Genomic DNA, 13564 nt, shown 5'->3' with positions numbered 1-13564 from the left:
AAGATGAGTTTCTAAGGCATGAGATCCTGGATCTGGTACTGGTTATGACTCGAAATTCGAATCAAATAGTTGAGAGGGAATGATATGATTACCCTGGTGGGTTGATGAAGGACACTAAGGTGTCGCCGTCAATGAGAAATGAGTACGAGGAAGTTGCTGAACTCTGCGTTTTGCGTTTTGTTGAACTGCCTCTTCAAGCTCTTGCTTTAGGTACGAGTTCATCGGGATGAGCATGAGTACTCCAATGGATTCCATGAGTTCTAGATGAGAGCTAGAAAGAGAAAGAGAGAGAGCAAGAAAGAGAAAGAGAAAGAAGTGTTTAGAGGCCGAGAAAATGGAGGAAATGAAGATCTTGTGTTAGGGTATTTTTTAATGGAAAGGGCCGGATAGAATTTGGATATATTGTTTTTAGGTTAAACGAGGCTTAATGGGTTTTTAGTTAAAACCTAATAATTATTGGGTCTAATTGGGTTGATGTTCATTTAAACCAATTAATAATTGGATGAATTTGAGTTCAATTAGAGTGGGTGAGTTTAGGTGAGCAAATGAATTTGGATGGACAAATTGGTTTGGGCTTGCTTTGCCACTCCTACCAACAATCATTAACTTATTAATTACTCTTTCTATTTTATTTCAAGAAAAACCTATTTAATTTTTTTTTAATAATTAAACCTACCTAATCTTAATTTAAGGGATTATTGAATCATTGTTCTTATTATTCATTAACCTGTAATTAATTTTCCTTAAAAAAAACTTGACATTAATTTTTATTAAAATAAAAACATATCATTAAAAAAAAGTCCGCACGGCCTTTCCTTTTTGTCAAACACACTGAGATAGAGACAGAGAGAGAAAAGGGAAGAGATATCGCCGAGAAAGAATCGCCGCCCTGCTCCACCGCACCGCCACTACACCCTCGATCGATCAGCGGAAGTTGGATCGGCATTCACTGTCCACCGCCGCTCGTCCTCCTCCACTCCACCAAGATTGGGTCAGATCGGCATCTCTGTCTATTCGATTCTATCAATGACTTTCCTGAACAGTGAAGGAGCCTCCTCTTCTTCTTCTTCTTCTTCCACTCGCCGATGGAACTATGATGTCTTCTTGAGCTTTAGAGGTGAAGATACCCGCGAAAGTTTTACCAGCCATTTGTATAAGGTTTTGTGCGACAAAGGCATCAACACCTTCATCGATGATAAACTTCATAGGGGAGAAGGAATTTCGAAAGAACTTATCCAAGTCATCCAAAATTCATCGATTTTGGTTATTGTCTTCTCTGAAAACTACGCCAACTCCATATGGTGCTTGGATGAACTTGCTGAGATTGTTGAGTGTAATGAAAAGGACCCGGAGGTTCAAATTTGTCCAGTTTTTTACAATATTGATCCATCAGAAATACGAAATCAAAAGGGGAACTTTGGAAAAGCACTCGCTAAACATGAAAAGAAGTTGAAGGATAACAAGAACAAGGTGCAGAGCTGGAGGGATGCTCTAAGAAAAGCAGCTAATGCATCTGGGTGGCATTACAAGAAAGGGTATGTATCTGATTGTTGGTATTATGATTCATGCTTTTACTGAGTCTGTACTGCTAATATGATGGTAATATCAATGACAGTTATAAAAAATATATGAATTACATTCCATTTACTTTATCAAAAAACGTGTCAATTGTTTGTTATAACTCACAACTAGTTATCTTGAATTCGTAGTTCATCTGCTATTCTATCTAATTATATGTTTTCTTATGCTCTGTGATTGTCAGCTTCGCTACATATAAATCTGAATCTGACTTCATACAAAACATTGTTGAAGAGATATCAAATGCTAGATTGAATTGGACGCCGTTATATGTTGCTGAATACCCAGTTGGAATAAATTCTCGTGTAGAGGCCATAGAGTCACTTTTAGATATTGGGTTAGATGAATTTTGCGTGGTAGGGATTTATGGCCTTCCCGGAGTAGGAAAGACTACAATTGCAAAAGCTGTTTATAATAAAATTGCTAAACATTTCGATGGAAGCAGCTTTTTAATGAATGTTAGAGAAAATTTGGGGACGGATGCTGGCATAATCACACTACAAGAGCAACTTCTGAATGACATCTTAGGGGATGGTAATTGGAAAGTGGGCAACAGATTTAGAGGAATCAATTTGATAGAGAAGAGACTTTGCTGTAAAACGGTTTTTTTAATTCTTGACGATGTCGATGATTCGACAAGAATAGAAAATTTGCTTGGAAAATGTAATTGGTTTGCTCCCGAAAGTCGAGTCATTATAACATTAAGAGATAGACACTGGTTAGCTGCCCTTAAAGAAAAATTCTGTACAACTTACAAGGTCAAGGAATTCAAGGTCGAGCAATTAAACAAACGTGAAGCTCTTCAACTCTTTAAAGAGCATGCCTTTCCTCGAAACAAACCGTTGGATGAAGATTATTCTAAACTTGCAACTAAATTCATACATTTTGCCAAAGGCCTTCCACTTGCTCTAGAAATAATAGCTCGTGATTTGTGTGGAAAAGCTAAAGATGAATGGGAAAGTGCATTAGATATGTATAAAAAAATTCCTAATAAAGACATTCAGAAAATACTTAGAGTAAGTTATGATGGATTGAATGACACCGAGAAAGATATTTTTTTGGATATTGTGTGTTTCTTCAAAGGATGGTACAAAGATTATGTTGTAAAGATATTAGATGCTTGTGAATTATATCCAAGTTCTGGTATTCCGAGACTTGTTAATAAGTGTCTCATAGTTGTTGATCAATATGGTAGATTGTCAATGCATGACTTGATACAACAAATGGGCAAGGAAGTTGTTCGACAACAAGCACCAGACAACCTCGGAAAACGTAGTAGGTTATATTGTTATAAGGATTCGCTTGAAGTACTAACTAGAAATAAGGTATAAGTTCTTTTTCTTCAATTATTTTGCTCTTTATTTTTTTATTTTTCACTAGGTAGAAAGTATTGTATTTTTTCTTTCTTTCTAACTTTTTATAAAATATTAGTTCATCAGTATTATTGGTGTTTTTTTTTTTTTTTTTTTTATTTTTTATTTATTTTAATTTCAAAATATTTATGTATTTGGAAAATTCTATTATTTTCTATGGTTTACTTGATGCTTCTCCAATTAGGGATCAAAAAAAATTCGAGGCATAATGTTGCATTCGCCTCAACAAGTAGAGGTGCAACTACACACTGGAGCTTTCAAAAGGATGGAAAATCTCAAATTTCTAATAGTTGAGAATGTACATATTTGTAAACCACTTGAATTTCTTCCCAACAATTTAATACTTCTTAAGTGGCCCGATTATCGTTTTCACTGGCCGTCCGAATATTTTCCCGAACAACTTGTTGCTATTGAGATGCCACGTAATTGCATTAGACTGCCGAAGCTAATCAACCAGGTATGATTATGTATATTTTTAAATTGGGATTTTGTTAAATTTTTATTTCAAATTTTGTTGTAGTTAACTTTTGGTTTGTTTTCCCTACAGGAGTGGCGGTTAGAAAATTTGAAAGATGTCAATCTCGAATGTTGTGAATTTATTACGAAATTACCTAAATTATGGGCCCCAAATTTAGAGAATTTGGACCTCTCTTTTTGTAAAAATTTAGTTAAGATTGATGAATGCTTTGGATCTCTTGAAAAGCTTAAAAGATGGAACCTCGCTCATTGCAGAAAACTTCAGTTTCTTCCAAGCCAACTCAGATTGAAATCTCTTAAATATTTATGTCTTACTAGCTGCTCAGGGCTTGAGAACCTCCCTAATTTTCATTCAGAAATGGGATGTTTAGAGATTTTATATTTAGGTGAGAGTGGCATTAGGGAGTTGCCTTCATCAATTGAGTATCTCACTAAGCTTGAGACATTAAGCCTTGATAAATGCAAAAACCTCCAGGATCTTCCAGATAGCATTTATAAATTGCAACAGCTTCGGATATTGGACACTACTACTACCAAATTGAGACCAACATGCAATTCTATTGATATCTCTTCAGGATATGGGTTTGTGAAGATGAAACCACTAGATCTTTTGATGAAGCTTGATTACTTCCCCGCATTGGAAATGATAGATCTATCTGAAACCAATATTGTTACCATCCCTGAAAGCATTAGCAGACTTCCCAGATTAGAATCACTTTTAATTTCGAATTGCAAGCTTCTTTGTGAAATTCAAGGACTTCCCCAATCTATAAGAACCGTTCTTGCAGAGAATTGCATGTTGTTGGATTCTCAATCACCAAGTGGACTATTGAATCAGGTCTCTCTCTTTCTTTAAGATATAAAGAAACAATTTTTGTTACTTTTTATAAATACTTTACAAGATTTGCTAAATGAAAAATCTTGAATTTACTAATTGCATGCAGGTAATAGAAATTATAGGGATTTTACCAAATAGAGTATGTGGTAATGCAAGAAGCAACAAATTAATGGATCCACAGTTCACCAAGTACTTCCCATCTGAAACTGAGGGTGCCGAATCTGAAGATGGGGACATATCAATGGATCTGCAGTTCTCCAATTATTTACCATTTGTAGCTGAGGGCGTTGAATATGAAGATGGGGACATATCAATGGATCAACAGTTATCCAATTATTTCCTGAATGAAACTGAGGGTGTTGAATCTGAAGATGGGGACATTGCTCATACTCTTTATGTACCAGGAACTGAGATTCCAAAGTGGTTCAACCATCAAAGTGTTGAAAATTCCATATTATTCTGGGTTGGTTGCAAATTCCCAAAATTGGCTGTCTGTATTGCTCTTGGACCAGATGAGGCACATAAGCGCTTTTATGATTGTTATGTTTACATTTCCATCAATGGTTGTGAAGAACGTGAATATGGGTATTTTCGTCCATCTGAAAATAATTATAATCATCTGTTCTTATTTTCTCCATGTCAATGGCTTCTGCAGCAGCATTTGATTGAATCAAATCCAACTGACCAGAATTGCGTTGAGGTTACATATAGAACATGTTTTGCTCATTATGATGTTGAACCCAATCCTTGTATTGAGCCACTAAATCCCACCCTCATAAAAAGGTGGGGGGTCCACGTAGAATGCACTTGTCCTCCTCAAGAATCTGTAATACCTAACTTGCCCCTTCTAACTGCTGGACGTGGATCTGATGATAAAGAAGAATGTCAGTCTCCTCTGGTCCTTGATGACACATCTATGTCATGCATGAGTTGGCTAGTTGGGCCAACCACCAAGCTTTTTAAGCTATTTTGCTTTTGCAGCCCCGGAAATTTTTCCTGAAAGGGTGATTGAGGCCCTTAGACCTTAGTGCCTACCAGCCTAAACATTTCATTCTGTTCTCTTGAGTAAAAAAACAAAAAGGTGGGGCTTCCTATGGATACAACAGATGAATACAACTTAGCCTTGGGCAGGGAAGATATGCATTTTGGCTTAACCATTAGTGGTGGGTTTTGTTTGTTTTCAACTTCAATGGCCCATGACTTTGTCAACTTCAATCTCTATTCATCATCGAAGAAACTGAGGACATTTTGATGAACTCAGAAGAAATATGCCTCAATAAAAAAATCACATTGAAATTGCTTCTCCTCTTTTGTTTCTGTCCAGTTTCTTTTTCATTTGATGCCAAGGTATGTTTCCCTTTTTAGTAGCACTGTTTCATTTGTGTCTTTTACCCATTGGCAATGGATATCATTATCATATCAACTTATAAGTGTATTGTTTTGTTGTTCTGTCCTGTAGTTGTAGTTGTAGTATCAGTTTTGTGTTTTGTTCAATCCTGTGTGTCTGCTTTGTTTTGTTTTAAAGCTCTGTTTATGTGTTCTGTGTATCTTTTAATAAATATCCCAGTTTTTATGCAAAAAAAATTATAACAACTCTGAAAAAACCAAACTCAGGGGAAGCAAGAAACTGGTTTGCAGACCAGCAATTCTGCAGGAAGAAGAAGGGGAAAAAAAAAAAAAAAATCCGTGAGTTTAGGTGAAGGTGGGTTTGCCGGAGAGAGAGACAAAAAGGTTGAGGGGAAAGAGAGATGGAAGTGAATAGAGAGAAACTGAATATTTTATATTATTTAATGGTATAATTTATATTATTTTAATGAGTTATATATAAAAATAGTAACTAGGATGTTGAGTGAATTGTAAAATAAGATGGTAAAATAGATAAAGTAGGTTTTGAGGTTGTAAAATAGAACTCTTTTTGGAATCCCGGATGGGAATGCTCTTAGAGAAATAAAGATTGATTATGAGAAAACTGCTAGTACCCATCCCGGGGGGTGCCGGGGGGGGGGGGGGGGGAAGAAAAAAAAAGATGGATTGTCTCAACAATAAAAATTCTGTTCAATTCATAAAATGTGTGGTATTCTAACATAAATACCCCAATACCAAACCCCCCTCCCCAAAGTCCATACTAGAGAAAGGGGAAGCTTCACAATCATGCAGATAAACAATGTGGGTTCAGGCCTCACTTGATATTGTATTCAGATCATGTTTAATCCTGATATATATATTTTTTCTCATAAAAATGGATGTGGGTGTATTTTAAGAATTTATTTAATAGATGAAACATAATTGTTGAAGGCTTTTTATTTCTCTTTTTTTTTTTTTTTTTTTTTTTTCCGCCCCGGGGGGGAGGAGCTGAAGGACTAAGAGTATTTCATAGCATCGTTCAAACTAGTTCAAGAGAGTTCACAAACAATAAACTTGACTACACATGCCCAAGAGAAATTTCATTTGTTATTAAGGACTTTAAAACCTTGAAAACAAAGTGTCACAAGGTGCACCACTGTTCAAGTTTTAAATTAGACAGGTCATTCACTAACTCCCAAAACCCAACTTCAATTCGTAAATAACTTTTCATTACATGTCAAAAGACAAAAAAAGGCTTTTTAAAAATTGTATATATGTATTATGCGTTGAACTTGCAATTATAATATTGATACAATGATTACTTACCAACCCATGGAAATCATACTATCACATCTTGAAACTGAGGTTGGGTCCAGATTCTTTCTAGGAAGTTTTCATGTTATATAAGAAGTGAAAAGAAAATTGTACTTGAGTCAAGTCTGTGTACTAGGGTAGCAACTTTCTTATTTTTAATGAAATTATATATTTATCAAAAAAAACAATGGGATTGTCTGTTCTCAAAGAAGCTAAATGGCTGGTAGGAAATGGGAACTCAATTCCTAATAACTATGACTTTTAGCTTAATGTAAGATCCAATGTGTCTGCGGGTAATTATCCACACATTACAAGGGCTTTTGATTTTTTTTGACCAAGCTACCTCACAATGAAATTGTGCATTAGTGAGGAATTGATATGCATCTCATGTAGCTAACTCTATTATTTAGAAGGTGCAAACTCTTAGGTCGGGAAGTGCAATTGAACTAATTAGGCCCCATGAATCAGTCAGGTCTTGTTACTGTCAACCAAGCCTACTGGCTTCTCCATTGTGAATGCTTATATGGAAGAAGCAGAACTCTGAGACATAGTTCTTAAATGTGGGCCGACCTATGGAAGCTTAATCCTCTCTCAAAGTGCTTATTTTCCTTTGGAAAGTATTAAATGATAATCTTTTGGTGAGAAGAGAGTTTACAATGCGGAATCTAACTGATGCTTTTTTTCCTTACTGTGATTTATTAGTGGAATCCTTCTTTTTTTATACTTTTTTATTAATTGTGTTAGATAGATAGCTGTAGTTTGTTTTTTTATATTCTATATGTTTGGCTAAATGTTCTCCTTGGTTTGTCTCTTCTCATCCAGCCTGTCTATACCATCCTATGGCATGACCATGAATTTCTGAGATATGTTTTGCTTCAATTTCAGGTACAATGTCTATTTTCTATAGTTTTATCGAGCAAAACCCTGACAGATTTTTTCACTTTGTGTCATTGTAAACACATCAATTATCAGCTCTGTGGGGATGTGGCAAATGCATGAAGTATGAAAAAAAAAAAAAAAAAAAAAAAAAAAAACTTTCGTATATTCTCTCCTCCTTGCATATTACATGCCTTTTCATGATCTTATAATTCAATTGCAATATAATTTTTCAAGGAGTTTGTGCCCTTAAACATGTGAGGCAATGTCTAGATTATCACTCCTATGCCTTAGCCTGCTCAAATTTATTAATAACTTTATGCATTATCTGAAAATCAAGGTCAGTATTTCCTGTCCTCTAGCAAATGTTGTTTTCCACACTTTGTCAAGATGTTTCCATATTGCTAATGCTTTGTAATGAGTCCCTTTGCCTCAACCCCAAGGTACCTATGGTAAAAAAATATTACATCAGGTGGTGCGGTACTGGACCCTTAAAGATAGTGGAAGACACTTTTGGAGCAATTGAATATAATAATTAGACCTAGAACTATTTGTATCTTAGGCTTAGTTGTACTCTTGTTCCTTTTCTTCTGCTATGTGTGAGCATTAGGGCCATTTTTTTTGTTTTTTAAGTCTCTCTCTCTCTCTCTCTCTCTCTCTGTGTTTTTCCCCTGCTTCTAGACATTGAATCTTGCCTGCACTTGCAATTTCTATTAGCAATTTAAGAATGGAAATCTACATAATCATTATTTGACTGCTATTTATTTTATGAAACAGGTTATCTAGCACCATTATTTTTTCCTTTATAAGTGTCACATGAAATGTTTGCTTTTTTGCATAAACAGTTGAAGGTTAGTACTGTTGTTTATCAACAAAGCCCAAGTGCTACAGCAGCTTCCTTTTGAAAAGTAGAGGTAAGATATTGGATAGTGGGATCTGATTGAAAAGTGAGGACAATGAACAAGGAAAATGTGAGAAAGCTCCTAATCAGTATGTTCAGCACAAGAAAACTTGTGAAGATTCGGCTCCCACTTTTGTAGTCTGTATGCATTCCCTGAAGACAACATGTTTAAATTAAAAGAAATGTGGAGGTATTGAGGTATAAGAAATCATTTTGTACATTTTTTAAAAATTCAAGCCATTCAAAAATCTTAGTTTGTTCTCATTATCTATCAATACTATAAAACTGAAGTGTTTGTCTTTTTGTTGACTTTCTACAATTATGCCACGTCAGCTTTAGAGGTCTCATAAATTTACACATAACCATTATTAATTTTTAATTTTTTAATGCTTTATTTTTAGAACCCAACCATTCGACTACCACTTAATAACTGCTCTTCTCAGTTTTCTCTCTTTCCTCCAATGCAGACTCGCTCGATTAAGTCACAGAGCCAAAAGTGTTATGAATATTCTAAAAAAGGTTACTAGTAGAGGGTCCGTCAATCTCAGGCCATGAAACCTGCATAAGTTTGCATACTCTCAATTTGGCTTTCAATATTATTGGTCAATGTCCCCAGCAAGCTACACTGCTATACTTCCTTTGCATCTCTCACGACCACATGATCCACATTGTGAGTATCCGTTCTGTGTTTTTCTTACTTTCTCTTTGTTTTTCCTGCTATTGGTATTGGAAATTTTCTTTATGCTTCATGTTCTTATTTATTTTGGTGGGGTTGGAGTTGTTTAATTTCATTTAGCATGCAATATTCTGTATTGGGTCAGCTCAAGTGTGATAATTTAGAGTGCTTAGATGGTAAATACTTAGTAACTATTATGTAATTTGTGTTGTCTTTTACTGGGTTTGAGATATACTGGTGTGATAATTTTGGAGTGTAGTGTGGAACTTTGTGGAGCTTAATTATTTTTTTGGTGCTAGGTTTTCAATGAATTTGGAATTGAAAGAAGAAGAATTATTCATTGTTTAAAGTTGTACTACATTTTGAAGATTTAGGTTAGTGGCATGTGTCATCTGCTCCCTCAAAGTATTTGTAAGAATGCATAAACCAAACTTTCCATCACTTAGGAAGTACAAGGTAAAAAAATATTATAGAAAACTCTCCATCCTTACTGCCTGAACCAAAATTTCCATCACTCAGGAAGTACAAGGTAAAAAAATCTTATAGAAAACCTTCCATCCTCACTGATAGTTATTTTGTATCTTAACTTCAATGTGAATCCACCAATTATATCTTAACTAGAAATTGTGTCCCAAGCATTGTTTATGTTATATAGAAAACTGGTATAGGTTTATCATACTTTAGCATTAAATCTACCTTTTTATCTAATTGTTAGTCTCTCCCTCTCTCTCAAGTTCTTCACATCTTGTCCTACTCTGCTGTGATTGCTAGAAAGGATTTGCAATTTTCTGTTGAGGTTACTAGAACCATATTTCCTTAGTGAAAGTTATTTGGTATCCAAACTTCTATCTGAATTCATGAATGATATCTTATCTAGAATTTGTGCCCCAAGCATTGTTTATGTAAAATAGCAAACTGAGAGAACCAAGAAACAATGCCAACGTTCTTTTTCTTTTTCTTAAATAATTGACTGTGTTCTAATGCTTAGCCAGATTTTATTGTACAATGTACATACCCCGTGTAATGCAATTTAGAGGGATAAGTATTAAATAAACTTTACAAACTAAACAACAGAAGGTATGGAAAATAATAAATATACCATTATGCACTGTAATTGCAATAGAAATACAATTTTGCTATATCATTACCATTACATGGGTTGCATTTGATTTCCTCTGGGCTTCACTAAATTTTTTTAGTTAAGTTTGGCTTTGAGCAAAAGATTTTTTATTAATATAGTAGTCCTATTGGTAAGTGCTTTGCTTATATTCCTTTTGGAGATTAATATATGCTTTCTGGGGATGTTTAGATTTGCTTTGGAATTTTGATTCATGGGGACTGTTTTTGTTAAGGTGGTGATGTTGTTACTGAAAGAGGAAAAGGAAGTTTATAAGAAGCCTAAATCTAAGATAAAGAAAGTGTATTTCTTCCCCATTGTTAGGAAGTTAAAATATGTAAAATATTGATAACCTAAATTGCTTCTTACATGCCAAATATGGTGATTGATAATCTAAAGTGCTTCTTACTTCCCAGAAATGCCAAAAGTAACTACTGTTGCACCTGAACTTGGGACCTCTCTGCCTTGAATTCTTTAAAAACTTTGTATCTCTGAAGTAATTTAGTAATAATTTTATATATTTTTTAATCAAACTTGGTTTCTTAAGATTGGTTTTTCATCTATCCTTTGTTCACCAATATGGCAATATCTGATTCTTTCTAATGGTCATGGTTTCAGTGACTATTTCGTTGCACTATCAATGTTAAAGTTGTTCTTTATATACAGGTGCTGAAGGTATTACTGTGGCAGTTGCTTCTAAAGATAGCACCCTAAAGGCTGTAGAAGGTAATTGGAAAAAGCCAATAAGCTGTAACTCAAATGACAAAGAAGGAAAGCTACTAAATTAAAGTAATAGAATGAACCTTTTTGCATAAATGTTTTTTTTTTTTTTTTTGGGACGTGTTTGCCTAAGTTTTTGTTGGCTTGGTTTCTTATTTCTATTCCATGGTCAAACATTCTCAGTATTTTTGTATCATGCTCCCAAAGGTCATAACGATTGGCCAGTTAGGATTTTCTTTTTAACAAAGATTCTTAGAGAAATTTTAATAAAAATGCAAAGAACCTCATTCAATATAAAGTCATTGATAGTAACCCACAGAATATGAATCAAGATTCAGAGACTTCATTTCTATAATGAAAATTTTATTTTTCTTCAATGTAAAGGTGTACATAATAGATATTATTATTTTCCATAGATTATATTATGCCACAAGAGAATATAAATGATTGGAAATTAGGCAGGACAACAATCGAAATATCCAATTCACTATTAGCAAAAGATGCTTAAGAGAGACATTCCACTTTCTTCCTCTTATTATATTTAGAAGGTAGGGAAATTAATATTGGAGGCATAACCCTTTTTTGGTAGCACGGGACATTTGATGAGTTGTGACCCAATAGTGTCTACACGAAGATAAAGCCGGTTATTCCTTGATGCATCAACATTGCATTCTATCCCAGGAGCATGCCTAATTGCTTCTTTTATATTATAACTTATGCTACTTAAGCTGTAAGAACTCCCATTAGGTGGATCCTGTAACATTTTTTCCCCCACTCAATGTATAGTGGAAATTAAAAAACAAAGAGAAGGTTTAAGAAATTAAGCTTGAACAATCAATTTCAAGTTACTAAAGAGATGAAGAGTTAGCTGCACTTTCAGGAATTCGGAGGAGGTCTACTTTGTCTTTGTGGTTTAGAGGTGTTTGAAAGTATCCATGCTAGTAAAGGATGGACTCGGAGCAAGTCCCATGTTTCTCCCATTCTTGTGATCAAAATGAGGAACCATTGCCGCTTGGGCAAGCCAGTGTTGGCGAACTTACTTGCATTCTGCTAATTAGGTCTGAAATCTATAGAATGATATACAATGAACTTTATTAGTGATGGAATGGAAGCTATGTACTTGTGTAATAAAATGAATGATGAATGATGCTACAATTGCTACAGAATTTAATATATAAACTTTAGAAATTTAAGTGCTCATATTGTCGATGTAGCACCAATTACATTTATTATCAAGTTAGTTTATAAGTTTTATATATAGTAAAATTGATAACAACTTTAACATTTTCCTAATAAGAAATTGGTCCCTTGGATTAATCGAAAGAGTTGTTAGGATCGTAGTTGGATGGGTATGAGCCATCGTTGTAATTAGGCCAAAGCCCATGAACGCCGAAATTTGTTTTGGGTTTTCTTGTTGTTGGATGGCAACAACTTTGCTTTGTGTCACAGTATGATCTTGGCCACATTATTAGAGATTTAGAGTGCTGAAATCAAGAAAAAAGTTGTGATGTTATGACAACATCAATTATCCCACTCACCTGTTGTACAAGATAGAAGAATTCTAAACTCTGTGAAACACAACCAATTGCTAGGCATTGTACTAAAAAAAGCTCGATGAAGATTGCACAATTGGGTTTCATCTTTGTGTGTTAGTGAGTTGTGGGATTTGTTTTTGGACTTGGGGTGGTGTCAGGGTGTGAATGGCAGTACTTATAGGCAAAAACGTGTGGACAGAATATTTGGTGCAGCATATGCTTACTGCTATTGCTATTAATTTATCACTTGTGTAGTGTGAAACAAATTCACGGGATTAGCCTTCCACATTGGGAGTTTGGGAAGAGTTGGGACAAAATTATGGACTTATTTCCACAACTTCATTGGTTTTGTCTATTTTTGTGAATTTTTTTTTAAAATTATTATTTACTTATCATATTGAAACAACTAACTTTGACTTCTTTTTTTCCTTGCTACATAAAGAGTTACAGGAAACCAAGCACAAAAAATAGCAACAAAAAGACACTCAGATCAGTAAAATGTCCTCATTGAGAGCAGGAACAACTTTTGTCACATCATTTTCCTTTGCTTTGCGTTTAAAAGTAATTGATTTTCCTAAATTAGAAAAGGCTTTATTCCACTTTTTGGAACCAATTTTTTATCTATACAAATCAACAAAAGGCTTTATTCCACTCTTTGTAACCGATTTATTTGTACAAATAGATTCCAAAGATGCACAATCTTGCATCATACATTTGCATAAACCCAGTTAAGGTCTTTGGCCATATTACATAGCATTTTCTCTATACAACTATTACTTTATATCTTTAAAATATACAGAAAATTGTACAAGTCA

At 34.5% G+C, this 13564-nt stretch overlaps 1 protein-coding gene across 6 annotated transcripts; it reads left to right on the top strand.

Moving 5' to 3' along the window:
* The first annotated feature begins 901 nt into the window (after positions 1-901).
* LOC126718815 (disease resistance protein RUN1-like) lies at positions 902-11512 on the top strand. 6 transcript variants are annotated; one of them, XM_050421169.1, is made up of 9 exons: positions 902-1535; positions 1763-2903; positions 3136-3408; positions 3499-4266; positions 4373-5613; positions 7747-7809; positions 8646-8891; positions 9169-9371; positions 11161-11512. In XM_050421169.1, the coding sequence occupies exons 1-5, from the start codon at positions 1027-1029 to the stop codon at positions 5264-5266; spliced, it is 3585 nt and encodes a 1194-aa protein (XP_050277126.1). In that variant the 5' UTR covers positions 902-1026; the 3' UTR covers positions 5267-5613; positions 7747-7809; positions 8646-8891; positions 9169-9371; positions 11161-11512. The 6 variants fall into 6 exon arrangements, with proteins under 6 accessions (XP_050277126.1, XP_050277121.1, XP_050277123.1 ...); XM_050421164.1 differs by having other exon boundaries at positions 8646-8899; XM_050421166.1 differs by having other exon boundaries at positions 8578-8899.
* Positions 11513-13564: the final 2052 nt, after the last annotated feature.

The sequence above is a fragment of the Quercus robur genome, chromosome 3 (genome assembly GCF_932294415.1).
Source record: "Quercus robur chromosome 3, dhQueRobu3.1, whole genome shotgun sequence".
Lineage (NCBI taxonomy): Eukaryota > Viridiplantae > Streptophyta > Magnoliopsida > Fagales > Fagaceae > Quercus > Quercus robur.
This window is presented reverse-complemented; position numbering and strand designations above follow the sequence as displayed.